The sequence below is a fragment of the Geotrypetes seraphini genome, chromosome 14 (genome assembly GCF_902459505.1).
Source record: "Geotrypetes seraphini chromosome 14, aGeoSer1.1, whole genome shotgun sequence".
Classification (NCBI taxonomy): domain Eukaryota; kingdom Metazoa; phylum Chordata; class Amphibia; order Gymnophiona; family Dermophiidae; genus Geotrypetes; species Geotrypetes seraphini.
Window position 1 is genome coordinate 71,381,421 of NC_047097.1, and position 24,499 is coordinate 71,405,919.

The window sequence follows — 24,499 nt, forward strand, 5'->3', positions numbered from 1 at the left end:
CACTCACCAAGTCTTGGGGAAGTGATTGCATTGACATTCACTTTCTCATTGCAGGTTTCTCCGTGGCACTGCCTGTAGGCCACGGGCTTGGACAGGGTGGGACATTCATTGCCATGGCGCCCAGTCACTCTGTGCATGCACTGCACCACTCGCGAATGAAGGCCCTTTCCGCAGGTCACGGAACACTGAAAGAACACAAGCGATGAGAACAATTCATCTGCAGAGAGGTGGTTTCATGCATCAAAGTGGTGCGAAAACCAGATACAATAATAGCATTTCATCCGGGCAGATGCAAATGCCACTTTTACGGTGAAAATGAGGCTGATTTCCCATAATCTGCACTCTTTCTGTGGTTCACCTAGATCTAAAGATACAGTAGACTCTCCATTAACCGGAATTCAAGCAACCAGCAAAAAAAAAAAAAAAAAATCTAAGAAATACTTTAAATAAAATTGAAAATAAAATCAATTTCTGGTGGAAATTTAAGTGTAAACTTGGCACGCTACACCTGAATATGCCCACGCTTAATCCTGGCATAAATTGCCAGCGACACCTACGCATAACTCTATACAGTGAGCTTAACGTTTATAGAATCACGCTTAGCTAGTTGGCGCTGAAATTTTAGGTGGACTATATAGAATCTGACCCAGATGCCATTATAGAATTTGCACTTAGCATCAGCACCTTGGCACCTAACGTTTGGTGTACTTTATCCTGTATAGAATATAGGTGCTGGGATGATGTGTGTGCTATGCGCAGATTATATAATGGCGGTTGTGTAGAATAGGTCCACATTTATGTGTCTGTCTTAAGGTGCCGAACACTTACGCTATCTCAATGGTTGGAGTATATGCTCGCGCCTAACCATGTCCTTCCCAGGTCCACACCCTCCCCTAGTCCTAGTATTTTAGGAAAGAGTGAACAAGTGATTCATATCTACCTTTTCCACTCCACTCAGTATTTTATAGACCTCTATCATATCACCAATCTGACAATCAGAACTGGACAGATACCAGATGACTGGAAGATAGCGAATGTCACGCCAATTTTCAAGAAAGGATCGAGAGGAGAACCGGGCAACTACAGACCAGTGAGCCTTACGTCTGTCCCTGGAAAGATGGTTGAAGCACTGATCAAGGATAGCATAGTCCGGCACTTAGATACACACGACTTGCTGAAACCCAGTCAACATGGGTTCAGGAAAGGGAAATCATGTTTAACGAATTTGCTTCAATTTTTTGAGACCGTGAACAAGCAAATTGATAGTGGAATGCCGGTGGACATAATTTATTTGGACTTCCAGAAAGCATTCGACAAAGTTCCGCATGAAAGACTTCTCAGGAAACTACAAAGCCATGGAATAGAGGGAGATATACAAAGGTGGATAGGCAAATGGCTGGAAAACAGGAAGCAGAGAGTGGGCATAAATGGGAAGTTCTCAGACTGGGAGAAAGTGACTAGTGGTGTGCCCCAGGGCTCGGTACTTGGGCCGATTCTATTTAATATATATATCAATGACCTGGAAGGCGGAATATCCAGTGAGATCATTAAGTTTGCAGACGACACAAAGCTATGCCGGGAAATCAGATCGCAGGAAGATAGCGAGGAACTCCAGAGCGACTTGTATCAGCTAGAGAAATGGGCAGAGCAATGGCAGATGAAGTTCAACGTGGAGAAATGCAAAGTAATGCATTTAGGTAGTAAGAATAAGGAACACGAGTATAGAATGTCAGGAGCAACTCTGGGTAAGAGCGAACAAGAAAAGGACCTGGGTGTACTGATAGATAGGACCCTGAAGCCGTCGGCACAATGTGCGGCAGCGGCAAAGAAAGCAAACAGAATGTTGGGCATGATAAAGAAAGGAATCACAAGTAGATCGGAGAAAGTCATAATGCCGCTTTATAGAGCGATGGTCAGACCACACTTGGAATACTGTGTACAACATTGGTCTCCCAACCTAAAGAAGGATATAAAACTGCTGGAGAGGGTGCAGAGACGAGCAACGAAACTAATAAGAGGTATGGAGAAATTGGAATATGAGGAACGACTCAAGAAACTAGGATTGTTCTCCCTTGAGAAGAGGAGGCTGCGAGGGGACATGATAGAGACGTTCAAAATACTGAAAGACATCGATAAAATAGAGCAGAAAAACAAATTATTTACATTGTCCAATGTGACACGGACAAGAGGACATGGTTTGAAGCTAAGGGGTGACAAGTCCAGGACAAATGTCAGGAAGTTCTGCTTTACGCAGCGAGTGGTGGACGCATGGAATGCTCTTCCACAGGAGGTTATTAAGGAATCCACTGTGCTAGGATTCAAAGGCAAATTAGATGCACATCTCCTTATGAGAGGCATAGAGGGATATGGGTGATTAGAACAATCAGGTGTATACCTGACTGGGCCTCCGCGTGTGCGGATCGCCGGACTCGATGGACCATGGGTCTGATCCGGAGATGGCAATTCTTATGTTCTTATGTTCACCCCTGAGCCGCCTCTTCTCCAAGCTCAAGAGCCCTAGTCGCTTTAGCCTTTCCTCATAGGGAAGTCGTCCCAAACCTTTTATCAATTTCCTCGCCCTTCTCTGTACCTTTTCTAATTCTGCTAAATCTTTTTAGAGATGCGGTGACCAGAATTGCACACAGTATTCGAGGTGTAGCCATATCATGGAGTAATAGACGGGCATTATAACATTTTCCATTCCTTTCCTGATAATTCCTAACATTCTATTTGCTTTCTTAGTCGCACATTGAGCTGAGGGTTTCAACACATCCTTTTCCTTGGCAGTGAATCCTAACTTGGAACCCTGCACAATGTAGCTATGGTTCGGGTTCCTCTTTCCCACATACATCACTTTGCACTTACATTAAATGTCATCTGCCATTTTCTTGCCTAGTGTCCCAGTCTCACATGGTCTTGCAATTTTTCACAATCCTCTTGAGATTTAACAACTTTGAACAACTTTGTGTCATCAGCAAATTTAATTATCTCACTAGTTATTCCCATCTCTAGATCATTGATAAATATGTTAAAAAGCAGCGGTCCCAGCACAGACCCCTGGGGAACCCCACTGCTTACCCTTCTCCATTGAGAATATTGACCATTTAAACCAGTGGTCTCAAACTCAAACCCTTTGCAGGGCCACATTTTGGATTTGTAGGTCCTTGGAGGGCCTCAGAAAAATATAGTTAATGTCTTATTAAAGAAATGTAAATTTTGCATGAGGTCAAACTCTTTATAGTTTATAAATCTTTCCTTTTGGCGAAGTCTTAATAATAATATTGTCATTTATAGCTGTTTTATTTTACTTTTGTGATTATGATAAAAATATAGAGGGCCTCAAAATAGGACCTGGCGGGCCGCGAGTTTGAGACCACTGATTTAAACCTACTCTCTATTTTCTGTCTTTCAACCAGTTCTTAATCCATAGAAGGACATTACCTCCTATCACATGACTTTCTAATTTCCTCAGAAGTCTTTCATAAGGTACTTTGTCAAATGCCTTTTGAAAATCCATATAGACTATCAACCGGTTTACGTTTATCCACATATTCATTCACCCCTTCAAAGAAATGCAGTAGATGTCCTGTTTACCAGAAAACCTATCCTTTTCCCGCATATGCCCTTTCAATCTACCATATCAGCAATTCCAAGCCTTGCCCCTGTGCCCTTTTAGCACATGATATATTCTTGCTAAATAATATTCTTGAGAATTCTATATGCTTCATCATTTTATAATATCATAACAGATGTTGTCAGGCAGAAGAACTGGATCTTTGCTTGTTTTTTTTGCTTGTCATAAGTTTCACTTCTAGCTCATGACAGCTGATAAGTGTAGTCAGAAATGTCTCATAAATCATTTTTTAGACTTTTAATACACTGATTTATTATAGTAAGAGAGGAGAGAGAGAAATTTTCCATTTTGAGGTCTGATCTCTTCACCTTTAGCGTTATCTAAAGGACACTGGTATAAACACTTAGGATCTCCTGGTAAATAGGTTACCCAATGACTCCAGAAAAAGAAGGACGGATTGAGACATCTGGGTTTTCTCTCCATTGCTTTCATTAGAAGTAAAACCCAAATGTAGGGTTACTAGACATCTTTTTAGAGGACTGTCTGGGCTCCCAGATAGACTTTCCAAAACCTGGCATTTGTCCGGGTTTTGGAAAGCCCCTTCAAGCTCCGGCCACATCTGGAGAGCCTCTGAGCATGTTCAGATGATGTCACAGGCATCCGTGCATACTCCAAGCCCTCCAGACATGGCCGGAGCTCATTGCAAAGAGAGGAGGCTTTCTGGGGGTGGGGCTGGAGGGCAGAACTGGGCGGGCCTAGAGGCAGAACCAGTCGGGGCTGGGACAGAATTAGGCGGGGTCATGTGTCTGGGATATTCTTGTTTTAAATATGGTAACCCTACCCAGGTGTACTTGATCATTTGGTTGAAAAGATGCCTACTTGTTGTCTACCTATATTTTAAGGCGACCATGGAGAGAGCCAGACTATGCTATGTCTTAAAGTCTTAAGCACCTTGCCTAGGCCAATCAGTTCAGGAGCACTGAAATATGTCAACATAAGGTGAGGTGTCTATGAGGGTTCAAGAGGCTAATCAAACATGGACTTGGGTTTTCTGATCAAGTTTTATTTAAACTTTGATTATAATGCTTATCAGCATTTCTAAGCATTTTACATATAGGGCCTAGATAGAGCAACTCAAAGACGTAAATAGACTAACTCAAAGATTTCAAGCTGTGTCAGATTCAAGTTTGCTCATCTTCCTCCATCTGATAGGAGCCCATATGGAATAATGAGACTTGTGAATACTGAAAAACAATCAGATAATTTAGTAAATTATTCAAGACTGTGACTGGGAGTCACATTAAAAAGAGATGAATGTCCACAATCATGTCTTTCTGTGCTTAGGATGGGACTGTTTTTATTTTCCATACTTGGCACTTATTTAGTGTTGGAAATGTTTCTACATCCTAAGTTTAGATGAAGGAAGACCTCAGAGGAACAAACTGCCTCCTTTCAAGCCTACAGGACTATGGCATTTCCTTTTACAAATACAGAGGAATTTGAGGATTATGTAATCCTTCCAAAAGACGTCGCTTTCTGAGCACAAAGATCGCTAATACCTTCATCGCAATTCAGTTTGCATCTCTGTCTTTGGCATCAAAGTTCTCCACATAAAACCATTCTTCTAAGAAATGAAACATTTTTTCTTCTAAATATTCCCCTGTGTCGAATAACCTGTGAGCCTGAGAAAATGATTAGAGACCAACTGGCAGAGATTGTGGTCTGGGCAGGTGGCTGGAGGTAATTTTTCAAATGATTACCGATGTGCTTTTGGCAGCTGATGCAGCTGAACCCTCAGCCAGCTCCTTTGCTTCTTGGTTCTTCCGCCATTCATACCAGACAGTGAGAGATCCAGGCACTCTCCCACAGACATGTGCAGCCAGGAGCATAGACTGGGCAATGACTTACTAACCCACTGTCTCTTAGCACTGTCCCACACACAGAGGCACATGCAGCCAGGAGTGTAGACTCGTGATCTTCAGACTCGGCAATGGCTTGCTAACTGGCTCCGTCCATCGCTTTTTTCCAGTGGATGCTGCAGATGGGTGGACTGAATGGGCCATTTCAGAACGCAACAAGGCTCCAGTGCTGTCAGGAGAACTTGGAGATGCTGCGTGAAGACCAAGTGAATTTTTTTCATCGTTTGGTGACTGGAGATGAGACTTCAGTCTATTACAGAGATCCTGAGTCCAAAATGGAGTCAATGCAGTGGAAGCACAAGTCATCCCCCACCCCAAAAAAGTTCAAGAAGGAAAAATCTGCGGGCAAAGTCATGGTAACTGTCTTCTGGGATGATGAAGGACTTTTGCTTCTGGAGTTCATGCCACACAAGACAACCGTAACTAGGGAGAGTAACACCAATACAATGATCGCTTTGCAGGAGTCAATCAAGGAGAAAAGACGAGGAAAACTCACAGCAGGCATGCTGCTTCTTCACGACAATGCACCATTGCACAAATCACGACAATCCCAGGCTGCCATCGGAGAATGTGGGTTTCAGCAGCTGAACCATCCACTCTCCAGTCCTGACCTGGCTGCCTCAGATTATTTCCTGTTCCGAATTTTGAAGAAATCTTTCCGTGGACAGCGGTTTTCAAGTGATGAAGACGTCAAGGAAGCTGTGACATCCTGATTTGAAGGTCAAACAGAAGAATTCTTTTCAAAGGGGTTAAAGTCATTGCTGGAAAAGTGGATGAAGTGTATGGAGCTGTCAGGGGACTATATTGAAACATAAAACAATTTTTGAGAAAACTCTTTTCTTTCCTACCGAGGTAGATAAATTATTGAACACCCCTCATACCAACAACAGAATGCACAAAGATACTGTATTACACATGCACACAGATATTATGTATTTTACGTCACTAGACCCACTGGGGGCAAACTTGGGGGTGATTTTCACTGCCTATGTTCTTGCAAGTACAGACACACTTTTGACCTGTGGACCTTGCGAGCCAGTTTTTAAAGGGAAATTTGGTAGGAGCTTTCCTTTTGAAACGACCCACAAGGTGGCTTGGTAAAGAAGTCCCTGTGTACTTTACACTGGCTTATTCTGTGGGAGGGACAACCATGGCTGTCCGTATGAAGACGGTTGGGGGATGACCGGAATCACCTCTTTTTAATCCAGCTATGACCATGTGCATTGTGAAAGTGCATGCTTACTTCTGCCGACGTGAGCGCGACCATTTTCATCCACTGGATAACTAGTTACTTGGCCAAATCCCTGTGAAACTATCCTTTTAAAGAGAAGTTTTCAAAGATGCTTCTGCAGTTGAAACAGTTTTACCCCTGCAAATAGGCTTAAGTTTACCTGCTGACTGAGAAGGTGTTTTTAAGGGTGGGGGTTGTATGTGCCTTTGTTAACTAGCAATCGTCAACACAACCTCCAGTTATATGCTGAGTGTCTTGCCAAAAATTCACCCTCAGAGAATTCTGAAAACAAAAGATAAGGGAAAAGGCCTCCGAAACCACGAGGTGCTCGTTCTGCACCGGGGCTATGAGAGAAATGCATTGCGGTCGCTTGTGTGGAGAAGAGCCCTGAAGAAACCATTGTAACTTTGTGAAACGTTGGCCATCGTCGGCAACTTACAGCAGTATAATTTCAGATTTTAAAACAAGACAGAAGCAGCGGACGAGACCAGCAGCATTAAAGCTTTCTTTTCTTGACAGACTGTTGAATTATTTATTTAGATTTAAACCACATTTGCAATAAGAGTTTTCTGGGTGATGATCGAAGCATAACTCTATCCAGCTCTCTCCCATAGCCCCGGTGCAGAACGAGCACCTCGTGGCTTCGGAGGCCTTTTCCCTTATCTTTTGTTTTCAGAATTCTCCGAGGTTGTGTTGATGATTCATAGTTTATATTTACTCCCGTTCCTCTATTTTTGAAGGTGTAATTTGTGCCTATTTGAACCCATATTATGCATAGTGAACAGCAGTAATATAGCATGGGTGGTTCTAGGTGGGCACGGGCCCACCCACTTTAAACTCAACCTATCCAGCGGCGGCACAGCCGTGATGTGGCTGGTGGGGATCCCGAAGCCCTCTCCCCAGGTAATCGGGGGTCTCTTAAATGAACTCTCAAAATCTTTCAGCACCTTTTCAATCCATCAGTTCTTTGCTAGCAGTGAGCATCTTTAACCCAAACTGACCCATCCCCCACTCTCACTAAGCAATAGGACAAGCTGCATTGCAGGCTACAACACCCCTTGGGCATCCGAAGACCCGCTTCCAATGAAGCCTTTGGGCAGAGAGTTACCTTAGCCCAGTCGCCTGTTTTCCATTCATAGCACTCCGAGTGGTCCACACATTCCTCTTCTTCTTGTGGCCTGGTGGCTACATCGCATTTTCCTTGGGAATTTGTACAGGTGACAGTCCTTCTCTTTGTTCCCTGGCCACAGTTGGTTGAACACTGCAATGTAAACAGAAGTACTGCCGTTAAGATTGAAAGCTACGAAGACACAGAGGAGTTGTGTTTGTCTGAATGTGAAGGGAGTACACCACAATCAATGTGCTTAAAGAACATGGTGGTGAGCAGAGGCATGCTTTTATGAGTAATTAGGAAAGAGGAGATGGAGTGCTGGCTTTGTCTTCCCAGAAGAACTGAAAAAACCTAGATGCTTCAATTTAAGGGTTTTGAATAGAGAATGACATGGGGACATATTTCTCCTCGTCCTGTCCCCGTGAGCTGTTTTGCTGTCCGTGCTCCATTCCTGCAAGCTCCGTCCTCATCTGCACAAGCCTCAAACACTTTAAAATCCTAAGTAGCAACATTCTAGAGCTCAGCTTTGGGATGTCATAATGCCTCATTCCGCCAATGCCTAAGCTCTGTCCTCATCTGCACAAGCCTCAGACACTTTCACATCCTAAGTAGCAACATTCTAGAGCTCAGATTGTGATGTCATAATGCCTCATTCCACCAATGCCTAAGCTCCGTCCTCATCTGCACAAGCCTCAAACACTTTCAAATCCTAAGTAGCAACATTCTAGAACTTAGATTGTGATGTCATGATGCCTCATTCCACCAATGTCTAAGCTCCTTCCTCATCTGCACAAGCCTCAAACACTTTCAAATCCTAAGTAGCAACATTCTAGAGCTCAGCTTTGAGATGTCATAATGCCTCATTCCACCAATGCCTAAGCTCCGTCCTCATCTGCACAAGCCTCAAACACTTTAAAATCATGTGTTTGAAGCTTGTGCGGTTAAGGCAGAGCTTACAGGAATGGGGCAGGGACAGCGACAAAATTTGCCGGGACAGGACAGGGAAATTGAGTTCCAGCGGGGATGGGCAAAATTTTTTAAAAATCTGCACATGCCTCTCACCTGGTGCAAACTTGACAGGAAATTTTATCCATAGTACATTGGAGAATACAGGCATTCTCCCCCACCCCCCCAAAAAAAAACAAACAACTTGAAATCTATAAGTGGTGTGGATCTCCATGTGAACTGCAGCTTTCTGAAATCACCATTTCCACACTACAAGTACAGTAAAATCACAAAGAGGTCGTGATCTACGAAAGCTGTTTGAAAAGTAATGAGACTGTCTCAGTTTTTTTTTTCCGAGAAGCAGATGTGTCAACGCTGTGCTGGTTCTTGCGAAGCTCATACATTGACATTTCTGAGCCTATGGTTGGTCGGCTGTAGCCTTCTTTGTTGGGTCACAGCGAGAGGAAGAACTTTGCATGTTTCGTCACGGCAGATGAGGACGCCAGAAGTGTGTGATTGAATTTTGCGTTAAACTTGGAAAGAGCGGTAATGAAACTCTTGAAATGTTACGGCAAGCATATGGTGGTGAAACAAATGCGTACACGCAGAGAAAAGTCGATGTACGGGCCGCACAAGAACCAGCAGTGTTGCCATGTCTACTTCTTGGAAAGAAAAACCGAGGCTCAACAAGCCCTCGTACACATAGGAAGATTCACAAACAGAATAGAGCAGACCACGGGCAGAAGAAAAGTTTATTAAAACAAAACACCCAAGACGGCCTCATTTAAGATTTGGAATTCTGACTTTATATGTTTCTGTAAGTTGTTTTTCTTATACAGCACATGCAATTTAGACTGACATTTAAGTACTGAATGTACAATTTACGTAGATTCATATATGATTTGAGATTTATTTTTGATTTGATATATCTGGTATGTGTATGATTTGAATTGGACAGTGAGGCCTTTGGAAGGCAAAAAGTGGCCACGTCAGGTGTTTTTGTTTTAATAACTTTTTCTTCTACCTGTGGGTCTGCACAATTTAAAAGTGGAGGAGCTTCAAAACTTATCTTCTATTGAAATGTGTTTGCTGTGTTCTGAAAATGTACTTTATTTACAATGTAAACTGCTTTGGTGGGTCCAGTAGTAACCTATCCTGCATCCCGCAAATGACGTGATGGTTTGGATAGGCTGAAGTGAGCTTTGACAGCAACTCCAGTAGTTCTGGGCGAACTTCTACGGTCTAGCAGCCAGTAATATCAAAGAAAAAAAGAGATTCAGTTTTATAATGAGTGGTAACTGTTGGGCAGACTGGATGGACCATTCAGGTCTTTTATCTGCTGTCATTTACTAAAGTAAACTTTGGTGGCACCAGTAGATGGCAGTATCATCAAGGGAAGGAAATCATGCTAAAGAGGTGTCTTTGTCCGTCTCTCCTGGAGAGTAGACAGAAAGGAAAGTGCCAGGCAGAAGGGCAAGGCAGAGAGGTCTGAAAGGAGAGTTTCTTAAAAGAGCCAGGAGACCTCTCCACTCAAGAGGTGGTATGAAGATCTGTCAAACAGGCATTAAAACCTGTGGCTAGCTTTCAGTTTCTCACAACCTACAGTGGCGTTAGGCATCATAAAAGCACCTCTATAGCTGTGATGTAGGCTCCAGTACATTTTTTTAAAAAATCGCTTTTAATCTTTTTTAAATGACATTTTCAACTTAAGTTAGGTGTCTAACTTAAGGCACTGTTTACCGAATATGGGCCAGACTGTTTATTCTATAAATTTTTCCCCAGAAATGGGATGTTAAGATATTGGCTGGTGACTTTCAAGTTTGTCCTGGTCAAGACGCCACTGCCCTTTTTAAAGCCCTTGGTAGCTGCCCATTAGAAAGAGAGAACATAAGAATAGCCATGCTGCAGTGGTCTCCAACGCATGGCCGCAAAGCCACATGGGGCCCCCAAAGTCTTCCAATGCAGCCCTCAAACAGTTCACTGAAATGCTCTTCAAATCCTGTCATGCGAAAGAGTCGGTTACTGGCCAGTCCGGAGAACGGGATATTCACAGGGAGATAGCTGGCTTTCTCCTGCTGAATATGAGTGGACAGCTTGCCATGTGCTATTTGGCCAGTCATGAGCTGTTCTTGGTGGCCAAATAGCGCTGAATATTGGCCAGATAAAAGCAGACTGATATAGCCTTCAATCCATAACCCTAGCCAGCAGATTAACTGTTCCCCTTAACTGTATCATGGAATCCTGTTTGGTCTGCCTTGTCTGTTTAGATTGTAAGCTCTTTGGAGCAGGGACTGTCTTCTTTGTGACTCTGTGCAGTGCTGCGTATGTCTGATAGCGCTATAGAAATAATTCATAGTAGTAGTGTGAAGAGTTTCAGTCTTTGGGAAGCAGAACTGAGATTGTGATGTCATAATGCCTCATTCCACCAATAAGAGCCAGCCTCATCAGTGATGTCACAATGGCTTGATTGTTCTGAACTCCCCTCTGCCCTCCATCTCAGCCAGCTGATTAATTGTATCCATGACATCCCATTTGTCTGTTTAGATTGTAAGCTCTTTGGAGCAGGGACTGCCTTCTTTGTGACTCTGCAGCGCTGCATACGTCTGGTAGCGCTATAGAAATAATTCATAGTAGTAGTAGCAGCTAGCGCCTATCTGGTTTTATAACATACTAGCAGAAGCAGCAGAAGTCGCACCTACCTTGCAGGCACGGTCACTTCCACCTCTGTACCTAAATTGATCATTTGTATGCAGTGGCATTATAATTGGGGAGCAGGGAGTGCGGACTGGCCCGGGCACTGGCCCCTCTACCCACTTCTGTTCCTTCCCACTCCTCCTTGCCGCGAACTGCACGCCTTCCCTCCCACTACCTCCAACTCTTCACCAGCGCAAGCAGCATCTCCAACCTGCTGTTCGCGCCAGACTCGGCTCTCCCTCTGACGTCATTTCCGGGTCTGCCCTTCACGTGTGTACTTATGAGCTTTGCCCAACCTCCATACCTGTACATTCCAACTTGTAAAATACACACCATTCTGTTAGAGCTCGTACTTTTATGCCAGTTGGTCTTTTATGAGGTTATACGTATATACACGAGAATGACAATCAAATTACACCCCAAATTTCTGTGTCAGAGTGTAATTGTATTTTGTCTGTTTCCAGGATCTGTTCCTAGCCCATTTCGGAAGTTCTCCTCTTCCTTCTGAAAAGTGAAGTGATATTGCGAGCACGTCAACCGTGACTATTTCACATTTGGTGCTACCAGAGCCAAAGGGATTATTTTCTCTGCAGACATCACCTAGTTAGCAGCTCAAAGCTTGGATGTCCTAGTGGAAACAGGACGTTTGCATAGCTGGGTCTGGCCACCAGGCTCTGGAGAGGATCTAGAAGTCCAGATGCTTGGGAAATAGCCATGCTAATAATTCTGTTACTTAGATTAGACCGAGCTTTATTGTCAGGCATGGAAAAAGGTGGCACTAGATAGAGCAGGGAGCAGATTTGCATGCCTGTCACTTCCACTATATGCAAATCTCTCTCATTAGGGCTATCTCAAAAACTTGACTGGCTGGTGGTCCTCCAGAACAGGGTTCAGAACCACTGCACTAGAGGGAAGGAAGTGAGAATCTTGTATGTTTTTCTGTCTAAGGTGGTGGAATGCAAAGAGGGAAGACACAACTACTGGGTTTTTATAAGGTACAATTCCTAGGATTGACAGTGGGATAAATCCTGAACTCTGTGGACAGTATAACGAGGCAGTCTAAAAGAAAGAGGCCAGCTTTTATGAGGAACAGAAACCATACACCAGGGACATTTTAAATCAATCGTACAAATCGTAAAACCATAAACTATTAAATTAAAACAACAAACTGGATAAAACTAGGACAGCTCTTTTTACTCTCTTAACTTTATCCAGTTTTCTGGTTAGCAGACTGAATATTGTCCCTAGCAGGAAAAAAATCTTAATTCTGCCCAGTTTTCATCCCCAGACTGAGGATATTCCGTGATACTGTTAAATAGGGAGGCGTTGAAGAGGAGGGGTGATAGTGGGGATCCTTGTGGAACTCCACATAGAGCTGGTTCGATAAGTGGCGCTCAAAATTTGGCAACAAAAACAAAAAAAAATCAACGCTGAACGGTATTCTGTAACGGATGTTCCAGCACCTATGCCCAACTCTGGGCACGAAGATTTATACCAACTGAAACCTGATGTATATCCTGGGGAGACATGATTGAGACATTTAAATATATCACAGGTTGTATCGAGGTGGAAGATGACTTTTTCTTTCTTAAAGGACCCTCGGCCACAAGAGGGCATCCACTGAAAATCAGGGGTGGGAAGTTTCACGGCAACATCAGAAAATATTTCTTCACTGAAAGAGTGGTTGATCATTGGAATGAGCTTCCAGTACAGGTGGTCGAGGCCAGCAGCGTACCATATTTTAAGAATAAATGGGATGCACTTGTTGGATCTCTAGGAGGGTAGAGTTAAGGGGAGGGGTCATCAGAGTGGGATCTCCAAGAAGACAGTAGGGGGAGGGTCAATTGAGTGGGCAGACTTGATGAAGGGTGAAGGGCAGGGGAAGGGAGATGGATGGATGGATGCTGGACCTATTGGGGGAGAGAAAGTGACCTAGGCCAGAAAGGAGGGTGGGAAGGGAGTAACAGATGATGGACCTACAAGTAGAGGTGGGAAGGAAGACAAAACTGTTTATAGTAACTCTCAAGCAACCAGAAACTACAGTTATCCGGCATCTAATAATCCCCATGAGTGCCGGATAACTAAGGAGTTTACTGGCAGACCTATAAAACAGGAGGAAAAGCCTCATAAGCTTAAAGCTGCGCTCCTTTCTGGCTTCTTTTCAGTGGTTCACTTATAATCATCAGCATGAAAAAATCCTCAACCAAACTATAAATAATCTTCGACTTTAAAATCTTTGTTCAAATCGGCAGCATGCAAGCTCCATACACTTTGTACTTCTGACGGTGGCCAGCGTTTCACAGCGCAATGACTGCCGTGTCAGGGAACCTGGGCTCCAGCTAATGCATAAGAAAAAAACCACTTGTAAAATCCTTTGAAACTCCGGAGAAGCTCAGTTTAAAAAATACCAATTAATTTGCAAAATATAACTTCCATTTACTGCAAAATCAAGCCGAACACAATTGAATGCAGTTGTTTTTGCTGTTTGGTGTATTTCTGAACTTCATTCCTCCCTATTGTGGGTGGTTGTATATCTATATTTATTCATTCATTAGGGTTTATGAACCACCTTTATGAAGAGATTCAGAAGTACAATTCAACATAAAACGTACAATTTTGTTAACAGCATAACAGTAGTAAAAAGATTTAAATATAAACAAATCCAATGAATGAGGTCAACTCCTTCCCCCCTGGATCTGCCCTCTCTCCCTCTAAGCGAGTCTGGCCTCCTGGACCCTCCTCACTTATCCAAAGCAGCAGCGGCTGCTCACAGCCAGCCTTGGCAGGGCCTTTCCGCTGCTGTGTTGGAAGTGACATGGAAGAGGAAAGGCCCTGCTGAGGCTGGCCATGGGAAAGAGGGAGGGGGGTCTGGTGGGTCAGGACCGCTGCCACTGCTGCTTTGGGGGCTGGAGGGAAGATGGGGGGGGGGGTTGCCAGCAATGGGTTTGTTTGCTTTTTTTGCCGGTTGGGTGAGAGTGCCAGTTGCTTAAGTCCCGGATAATCGGGATTCAACTGTACTGAAGTAATACAAACAAGAATTGCCCTACTGGGATAGACCAAAGGTCCATCAAGCCCAGCATCCTGTTTCCAACAGTGGCCAACCCAGGTCCCAAGTACTGAGCTAGATCCCAAGTTTTTATGCTGCTTATCCTAGGAATAAGCAGTGGATTTCCCCAAGCCATCTCAATAATGGCCTAATGACTTCTCTTTTAGGAAATTATCCGAACCTTTTTTAAACCCCACTAAGCTAACTGATTTCACAACATTTGGATAAAGTTGTTTTGCTTTATGATGATTTCTAGAGATACCACATACAATACTTTCAGGACCTCCACGCTGACTGAAAGAAGCAGCGGCATGGGGTCTTCCTACCTTCGACCACTCAGATGCCTCCCAGATGGACAGACAGTCCCGGCCTTCGCAGCCTTGTAAGGGTGCTGGCTTGTGGCCCAGGCAGTAGAAGTCTATAGTGTTAAAGTAGGTGCCATTTTGTAACTGGTAAACGCAAGTGACGTCACGGTGCTGGAAGCCTCTTCCACAAGTGGCAGAGCAGAGACTCCAATCTCCTGTCACCCATCTATCAAACACAGAAAGAGACAGTAATTTGAGAAGGAACCAGAAACACAAGAAGGTGGTGAGATCATTGTATGACACTTGTGGAGAATCAACATTGTAACAACAGGCATCCAGTAATATCTTGCAAAAAATTGCAGCCTTGGATATTCAGACCTCAGGAGATCGCTGGCTCTCTCACAGTCTGCAGTGAACATGGTAATTCAATGTCAGCGCTGTATCCGGCCACCGGCATTGAATGTCTGGGGGGGGTTTTGGCAGGCCGAGCTAAGTCATAGTGGCCAAAGACAGAACGACCTACAAACAGGTAACTGGCTTTGTCACTGGGCTGTCCTCCAAATTCAATGGGAGATAGGCAGCTGTTCCCAGCCAGCTAAATAGCACTAAATAGTATACCCCTAACTTTAAATGAATAATTACGAGGATCTCATCCACCAGCCCACTTCTGAGCTGGTGAAGAGGGTATCTCCAGACTTCATTTCTGACAACTTAGCTGCCAGGATGGAACTGCAGAGGGCATCTGAAGCCTGCTTCTTCCAAACTCTTTATGGAGGTGATTTTTAGAAAATTACCACTGGTTTCATGCAGAGACAAAAAGGTGCATACTTTTAGGCAACCTGCATGCAGATTAAAGAGTTGCACGAGGATAGAAATTTCACCCATCCCCCAAACCCACTCCTACTCACTAAAATCTAGGGTTACCAGATCTTCCAAATGGAAAATCCGGACTCATGGCCCCACCCCCGGACTAGCCCCGTTTCAGCCCCAGCCCCGCTCCCTCGACCTGCACGAGCAACATTGGACGGCATTCGCGCATCACTATTCAGCCAATGAGTGAGCCAAGCTTCCTCTCTAGACATTCATTCTGGAATCACCAGAGACTTTGACTAAACTCCCGCAGGAATCCCTGTGTGAATTCCATGGTACCTTTTCCCTTATCTGTGGTTCTACAGGATTCCTACAATTCCTATTCCCATGCAGCTCTCTAATGCAGATGGCGGATGTCTAGAATACTCTCACGGTGAAGGAGGTGGGGACAAAAATTGATGGAATCAAAGCACAACTTAAATGAGCGTCGAGGGGTGTAGCCTGCACAAAGCATTAGGTACAATTCTGGCAGCCTTGAGCAGACTGGACTGACTATACAGGTCCTTTACCTGCCATCAGTAACCATGTTATTAAGCAGTCAGCCAAAAGGCGAGGGAGGCGGGTGGGGACGGGTGGGATTTCTGTCCCCGCGCAACTCTCTAGTTTGAACCCACAACCTTAGGATACTGAAGCTGTAGGTCTAACCACTACACTACACTCTCCTCAGTTACTAAATTATCACATTTCATGTCACCCCCCTCTGCCACTCCTCAGGGAATATTAGCAGGTGGCACCCAGATCCTACAGCTCGGGATGAAGATATCATGTGTGAAGTGGAATAACAGAGCTGCTGACGCGGCCTAGAAGGATCCAACAGTAACATTCCTGTCTGCCTGCCATTATAAACAGTGTGAAGTCATTTCCACCACAGGCTTTTTCTGCAACAGAATCCCGGCAAAGGCTCTAGAACAGTTGTCTTCACTCATTTATAAGCTTGAGCCATTCTGGATTCTAATGAGCTGAAGGAGAGCCACTAAATAGCTCCTCATGGATAGGGTTACCAGACATCCGGGTTTCCCCAGACGGCTCTTCAAAACCCAGCACTTTGTCCAGGTTTGCGCAGCTGCACTTCAGCCCCAGCCCGAAGAGACAAAGTTTGTCCCAAGGGTGGAATGGGGCGGCCACACATCCTCTTTTACCAGATGGAAAATCTGGTAAAACTACTCATGAGGGGCTATGACATTGCTGACCAGTGTGTGTCAATGACATCTAGCCCTACAGCCCACTTTCAGACTTCATTGGGGGCTATTTGCAAGATTGTGACCATTCCAAATGCATTCTTTTTTTGTCTACTGAGAAATGCTTTGTCCTTCAAGCGTGTGTTGTTCCCTCATCTACTTTCCCCTTTTTATCCTGAGCCTGGGTAGCAGGAATAAAACCCAGAAATGCAATGAGGGCCGCCAAAGAGGTTTCTCGGGGCCACCATTGCCCCCACCCTATCCCAACACTGCTTTAGGAATTTCAGAAATTCCACTGACTATAACTTTCAGGGACCTTATTTTTAATAAGTTGGCTTTACAGCGATAATGGTTGTGGAATACACTGCGGTACAAGAGCCTCGTGTTCTGACCTCCTCTCCTCTTACACTGGAGGTGAAGCCCTCCAGGCCTGGGGAGATCTCTAGTGCTCCTGACCCCCTGCACTGAAGTCGCCCTCCAGCCCTTGGCCTGACAGGAACTTATATAACCACCCTCTGCGAGACCATCAAGGTGGTTTTTAAAAAAAATCTGAAGTTACCACAGCATTTGGGCCGAGAATGCGAGAAGAAATGGGGCATAAGAATCTTCACAACTCAAATGGTTTCTGTGTGTGGCTGCTCTCAGCTGCTACTTAAAAAAACAACAACACACCAAGCCTTTTATACACACCTTTTCAATTCCTACCCCTTATAAAATGAATTAAGAAGTCCAATCTGACTCTTGCGAAGACACAAACGCTGCTAGAATTTGGTTTAAAGGCTAAGACCTGCACTCCGCTTGGCAAGAACCTCTCGGTGGTAACAGAGATCAAGCTATGTGCTGGCAAAGAGCAGGGCTAAACAGAGGGTTTCCAGCGTCTGGGTGGGCAAAGTCAAGAGGATATTTCAGTCCTGAAGAGGCAAAGAATGTGCTTGTGAATGGTTTCCAGCTGAAAGCACGTTAACTAAATACATAAAGAGGGAAAGTTCAAGCGTGTGGTCCGGGTGGAGACGGCAATATTTGATATCAGAATGGCTCAAAGGGGGTGGGAAGAAGCCATGACCCTTCCCCCAGTTATTATGAGATCACTCCAAATGCTTTCAGATGACCATAACAGCGTTCCTGACAGATGGTGCTGAGTGAGCAGAAGGAAAGCATGAAGCCATTTAAAACTGAAGGGCAGGGGGTCCTCCTGTGCTGGGCCATAATTGCTGTCTTGGAACACATATTTGCAAGCCCAGCTGCAGTCCTTAAAAATATTACTAAACCATTTGATTGGCCCCTTGGGTTTGTAAAAGCCGGCCCTCCCTTTCCTACACAGGCCTCTAAGTCCCCACATTTAAATATGTTGCTAAATGTGGGAGTGTCTGGCATTGGTTAGAGCTACAGCCTCAGCACCCTGAGGTTGTGGGTTCAAATCCCATGCTGCTTCTTGTGACCCCGGGCAAGTCACTTAGGGGGTCTTTTACTAAGGCGCACTAAATATTAGTGCATGCTAACACGCCCATTATATTCTATGGACGCATTAGCATTTAGCACGCGCGCCTGGGTAAAAGACCCCCTTAATCCCACTGCCCCAGGTATATTACAAAGATTGGGAGCCCGCCAGGACAGACAGGGGAAAATGCTTGAGTACCTGAATATAAACCGCTTAGACCAGGGGTGGGCAACTCTGGTCCTCGTAGGCCGGAATCCAGTCGGGTATTCAGGATTTCCCCAATGAATATGCATGAGATCTATTTGCATGCACTGCTTTCAATGCATATTCATTGGGGAAATCCTTAGCTTAGCTTTGTATTCTCAGAACTACTTTGTCTCAACCCAGTGGCGTATTAAGTAGGGTTACCAGACGTCTGGTTGTGTTGGCTGTGGGGACCCTGGGACTGAAGGTCACCTTTGCTGGTCATCTGGTCCTCCCCCCCCACGTTTCTTTTTTTCTCTTTCTCATTCGGTTTGTTTTCTGCCTTGGGGTGTTCAGTGTGGGTGGGGGGTTCTTAGGATATTGATCTCCAGGGCTCAAAAGAGTCCGGGGCCCTGTAGTATTGTTATGCAGTTGGGATACGGGTTGTTTATTTTAATGGAAACCGTTTAGAGTATAGGTGGTTTATATAAAATTTTAAATAAATAAATAAATAAACCAACCAATATCATTTATTGTTTTTAATTCAAGTATCAAATTCAAGATTACCAGATTATCTTAAAGGTAATTCTATTCTAATTCTTTTGAGATCAGTTTGGAGTAAGATTCTGAAACTATGGGAATATCAATCTAATATAACAGATCTTTTACCAATTCAGGGAAATGGAGATTTTTCCCCAGGTATGACAAATGGTACTTTTAGAATATGGGTAAATAAAGGGGTTAGATTTATAGCTCAGATTTTGAATGATTCTGGAAAAATAAGAAGGTTTCTTTAACAGTGGGTAGCGGTCCAGGATCATTATTTGGATATATGCAATTGGCACATTATATTAGTAAAATACAAAGAAGGGGAATTTCATTGGGTGTTCATGAAAGGTTTTTCAATTTTTTTAATCAAAGTAATGATATTCCAATTTCTGTATCTTTATTAAATAAATGGTGGTGGTGTTTAATTCCAAATAGAACATATGATACTATTATACAAAAATGGTGTGATGAATTGGGGATGCAGATTTCTCTACAAGATTTTAGTCAAGCTATTTATCGTATATCCAAAATTGTTAAAGGTTATATATGGAGAGAATGTACATATAGAGTGTTGCATAGGGCTTATTTCTCCCAAGTACAAGCATTTCATGCAGGGCTAGTAAATTCTCCTATTTGTATCAAATGTGAGAAAGACCCAAATACTTTATCTCATGCATTGTGGCAGTGTCCTCTTATTAAATCATTTTGGTCTGCCATCTTATTATTTTTAGGTACTTTATGAAATATTCAATTAGTGGAATCTTTAAGGGGGTAATATTTGGTAAAGCTGCTGCTTGTGGGGTTTTTGGATTAGAAAGAAATATTTTATTTCAGAAGGCATGCATGATTGGTCATAAGTGTATTCAACAATATTGGTTACAGAAAGATCCTCCTAGTTTTTGGCATTGGAGGAACCAATTCCATCGGTTAATTTTATTTGAGGTCTGGGAGGTTTGTAAATTTCCTAGAAGAACTAGGTATTTCTTGAAAATTTGGAATCCATATATTCAAAATCTTTCCCATAGAGCTCGTAGTATGATTCTTAATGTTTTATATTGAGGAATAAGAAACTTTTATTACTTCTTAATACTTTGTAATATGTGCCATCTTTCATTATGGGGGTAGGGAGGGAATTTGTTTGATGATAATAATAGTTGGAATTTCTTGAATTGTATATTTATATAATTAATTTATTACATTGGAATATTTTACAAATTTGGGGGGGAGATGTGAAGGGGAGGGAAGGGGGGTGAGAAAGGTATAGGGGGTATATATGGTATTATGAATAGATAATATGGAAAATATACTTTGGAGAAATGATAAAATTTATTTATGTAATATTTGAGCTTTGAATTTAATTGTAATGGGCATATATTGTATTATTGTATATTTGATTGATTTCTTCAATAAAATGTTTCAACATAAACTGATGACGATCGTTTCTTCTTTGGTATGTAAATACTCTATTTCTTGTTTGATTTTCTGTTGCTCATTTGACCAGTATGCTTTCAATCGTCATCAATCAAATAGTTTCATTCTAATGTTTAATGCCTTCTCCCAGGGGTCGAGTATCACTTCTTCTCCTCTCCACAGTCCTGTAAACCTTGTGCGAGTGGCTGGCAGCAGCCTGTGCTTGGCTACTTTTGACCTAGCCCTGGAGCTTCCCTCTGCCATGTCCTGTCCACAGAAAATCACATCAGAGGAAGCCCCAGGTCCTGGATGAAAGCAGCCAATATCAGGCTGCTGCTGGCAACTCATACAAGATTTACAGGACTGCGGGAAGGGGAGAGAGAGGAGAAGGGGCGATGCTGGACTCAGGTCGGGATGGTTTACGTAATTGTCCTTGTTGGCCTTCAGGTTCTTTGTCTTTTATGCATCTGGGTCTTTGAAATGAATTAAATTCCACATTTTGGAAGAAGTTTGGATAAAATTCTGACCTGTCTATTGCACATTAAACTGGGTATCTTAGTGGAGTAGGATGCTTCGTACTTTAAGGGCTTTCTGTACTGACTCTCTGTACAAGCTCCAAATCTCAGTGATGACAATAGTGATGGTGAGAGCTGCTCTTACCGTGACTGGCAGGGATGGAAGTTACACTGCCGGATCTGAGGTTCTGGACGCGGGACCTGTTGGCAGTGGCTGTCGTTCACAATCGTCATGGTCTTGTTAATGATCCTGGTGCAGGACACAATGGTCTTGCGTCCACCTGAAAGAAAAACTGAACAATGTTATGCACTGCGGTTGAGCACTGTCTGATGTCCTTTTGTTAGCGTGTGAATAATCGCTCTCGTTCTCCCTCCCTTCCTCCTGGGTCTTAAACTATGATGTATCCTGGGTCACATTTTGAACCTTCCATTTACTCTACTACTATTAATTACTTCTATAGTGCTACTAAGTGTACACAGCACTGTACAAATTATATGCATAACTCCCGGCACTGACTATCCAGCGAGGTGTTAGACTGGTGCCCAGTTAACCTAGCACTTAAAATTAGGACAGCTGTTTTCCAGGTCTTAAGTTTGAGCGCTTATTTAACTGATTAGTGGACTGAAAACTAATGCTAACTGGCTACATTATCGCTCTACCCACGGCCGCCCCTAACCTAGTCGATTAAGAGTCGACCAGTTAGTCAAGCTATTCAGTAATGCTAATGGGTTAATTGCTGCTTGGCTCTTCCAATGAGGTTTAATCTCTTTTGCCTATTGGCCCTTTAATTATTTCCTTTTTTCCTCCTTTCTTTCTTTGCAATAATTTCCACCATGCACTTGTTATTGCATCATTTCCTTTTCTCTAACCGATGATATTGTAAACCACTTTGCTAGTAGTAAGGCTTCTATTAAACAGTAAGCGGTACAGTTTTGCATCGGCATTTATTGGCATTAGAACCAGACGCTTTACCTCCTCCACATTGCACGCTGCAGCCCTCCCATCCGCTGTGAGTCCAGATGTAGAAGGATTCTGGCTGCTTCCGCGGCTGGCTCCGTGGGTCAGTGGAATGGTTCACGGGAATGGTATATTCATAATGGATTTCATAGTTCTGGTCATGGAACAGGAGCACCTGTTCAACCAGAGCAGGAAAGACATTCAGACACATTCCAAGAGGCAACGAATGAGCTGACATTTCAAAAAAAAAAATATTAATCTGATCCAGACCTGGTCTGACTGCCAACAAAGCATCACCATTCATCACGTTCACTAGAATACAATCTCCGGTCTATGGACGTGGAAAGGTAACTCCTTTCCCAGCCTAGTTACATGTTTGGAGCTAGTCTGTACCACTGGGAGAGCTGCACCATGTGCCAAAATGGAAGATAGAATAAAGAACTGTCCGGCATGTTCAGAAAAAGCTCATGTCAAAAAATTATCTTTTCATTTCAAGGCACTTCTGTAAAAGATCACAACTGGTACAAAATAAGTACTGGAAGTAAGAAGTTGGATCAAACTAAACCTGCTTTCCATCCATCACACTGGCTCCTTTTAAAATACTGTGCTTACTATTCAAAGCATTACGTGTGGCTCTCTCAGTTTACCTTTCTAATAAGCTGATAAAGTATGCATTTCATAGGACTGCGCTAATCACAAAGAAACTGTTAGCTGGGTTCAGTGTGATCAGGCTGCCAATGACAAGGTAGAGAGTGGTTTCATACTGTGAACTGCACAACGCCTCTTCATTTAAAATGTGGCTGTTTCACCAAAATTTTAATTAGAATTTGTAATGCTTTGATTCTGCATCTTTGAATGATATGTTCAATATGTTAAATTTAATTTATTATGTTTTACTACTTGGGATCTAGCTAAGTACTTGGGACCTGGGTTGGCCATTGTTGGAAACAGGATACTGGGCTTGATGGACTTCGGTCTGTCCCAGTAGGGCAACTCTTATGTTCTTATGTGAGCCACGTATAGGACAATCCAGCCATTGTGACATCGCTGATGAGGTTGACATTGATGGAATGAGGCATTATGACATCACAATCTCAGCTCTGGAATGTTGCTCTTTGGGTTCCTGCCAGGTACTTGATGGATCTTTGGTCTGTTCCATTTTGGCAATTCTTATGTTAGTTTTTGTACACCACTTTTAACACTTTGTACAAAGCGGTATTTAAAATTAATAAATCCAATCAATCTAATCTCCCTCTTTAATATACAGGGAACCGTATACAGCCTCTCTATGCCAGTGACCTCTAGCAGGCAGCCTACACCAACTGTGGATTCTTTGAAACACTCAACATAAAAAGATTCTAGGGCTTCTCTGCGGTGAAAAACAGGGCTACAGGCTTGGAGGTGACTATGGGTAGTAACTTTGTGGGGAGGGCTGTGTGAGTGGGTGGAATGCATATACTGTATATATATGTCATTTGATTACAAGGAGGGAGGGTCATGTGTGTGTGATATATGAGTGGGAGGAGTTTGGAAGAGTGCAGCAGTCTCACCTGAATTGTCTGCTTAGGAGTCTCTGACACCTTTCCTCCTCATTCCATTCTGAAGTCTTCCTCTGCTTCCCCCCTTCCCCTACCCCATCCCTTCCTGTGGCAGTCTTCCCTTCCTTCCCGTGCCATGTGCTTAGGGCCATTTCTGTAATGGCTTTGTGGTACCAAGATTCCAATATAAAATATTGCTGGCATTTGGCACACCTAACATTAAGCGCCAACAGTTGTCAAGTCAATGGCAAAGTTTGTCATTTTGCAGATGATACTAAGGTCTGTAATAAGGTAGACACTCTGGAAGGTGTGGATAATATGAGGCGGGATCTGGAGAAGCTTGAAGAATGGTCTGGCAATTGGCAACTAAGATTTAATGCTAAAAAATGCAGAGTCTTGTACTTGAGCTGCAAAAATCCAGGAGAACGGTATAATATAGGAGGCGAAGATTTTTTTAATTATGGGGAACCACAAGTACAAGGGGACACTCAGAGAAATTGAAAGGGGAAAGGTTTAGAACAAACGCCAGGAAGTTCTTTTTCACCCAGAGGGTGGTGGATACATGGAACGCGCTACCGGAGGATGTGATAAGCAGGAGCACGCTACAGGGCTTCAAAGAAGGTTTGGATAGGTACCTGGAGGACAAAGGAATTGAGGGGTAAAGATAGGAGTAGAGGTAAGTTATAGGGAGAGGATTAGAGGCAGTAGAAAAATTAGACAGGGGCACTGTTCAGGCAATTAGGCCTGATGGGCCGCCGCGGGTGCGGACCGCTGGGCAAGATGGACCTCTGGTCTGCCTCAGCGGAGGCAACTTCTTATGTTCTTATGTTCTGTGCTTGGAAGAAGAGCAGGACTTGGGTGCAATTGGGTCTGATGAACTCAGGGTGACAAAACAGGTAGAAAAGGTGACGATCAAAGCCAGGAAGATGCTTGGGTGCATAAGGAAAGGAGAAGGGAGATGATAATGCCATTGTATAGGTCTCTGGTGAGGCCTGATTTTAGAATATTGTGCACAGTTCTGGAGAACACACCTTC

At 43.5% G+C, this 24,499-nt stretch overlaps 1 protein-coding gene across 4 annotated transcripts in view; it reads right to left on the reverse strand.

Moving 5' to 3' along the window:
• ADAMTS17 (ADAM metallopeptidase with thrombospondin type 1 motif 17) overlaps nucleotides 1–24,499 on the reverse strand; it is a 149,140-nt gene that overhangs the window by 2,968 nt on the left and 121,673 nt on the right. For all 4 annotated transcript variants that reach the window (XM_033920220.1, XM_033920221.1, XM_033920219.1 and 1 more), the window contains 5 exons: nucleotides 21,942–22,101; nucleotides 21,114–21,249; nucleotides 14,847–15,051; nucleotides 7,833–7,985; nucleotides 8–185 (listed from right to left, as the gene is read on the reverse strand). In XM_033920220.1, the coding sequence (XP_033776111.1) occupies nucleotides 8–185; nucleotides 7,833–7,985; nucleotides 14,847–15,051; nucleotides 21,114–21,249; nucleotides 21,942–22,101 (832 nt within the window). The remainder of the gene's footprint in view (nucleotides 1–7; nucleotides 186–7,832; nucleotides 7,986–14,846; nucleotides 15,052–21,113; nucleotides 21,250–21,941; nucleotides 22,102–24,499) is intronic.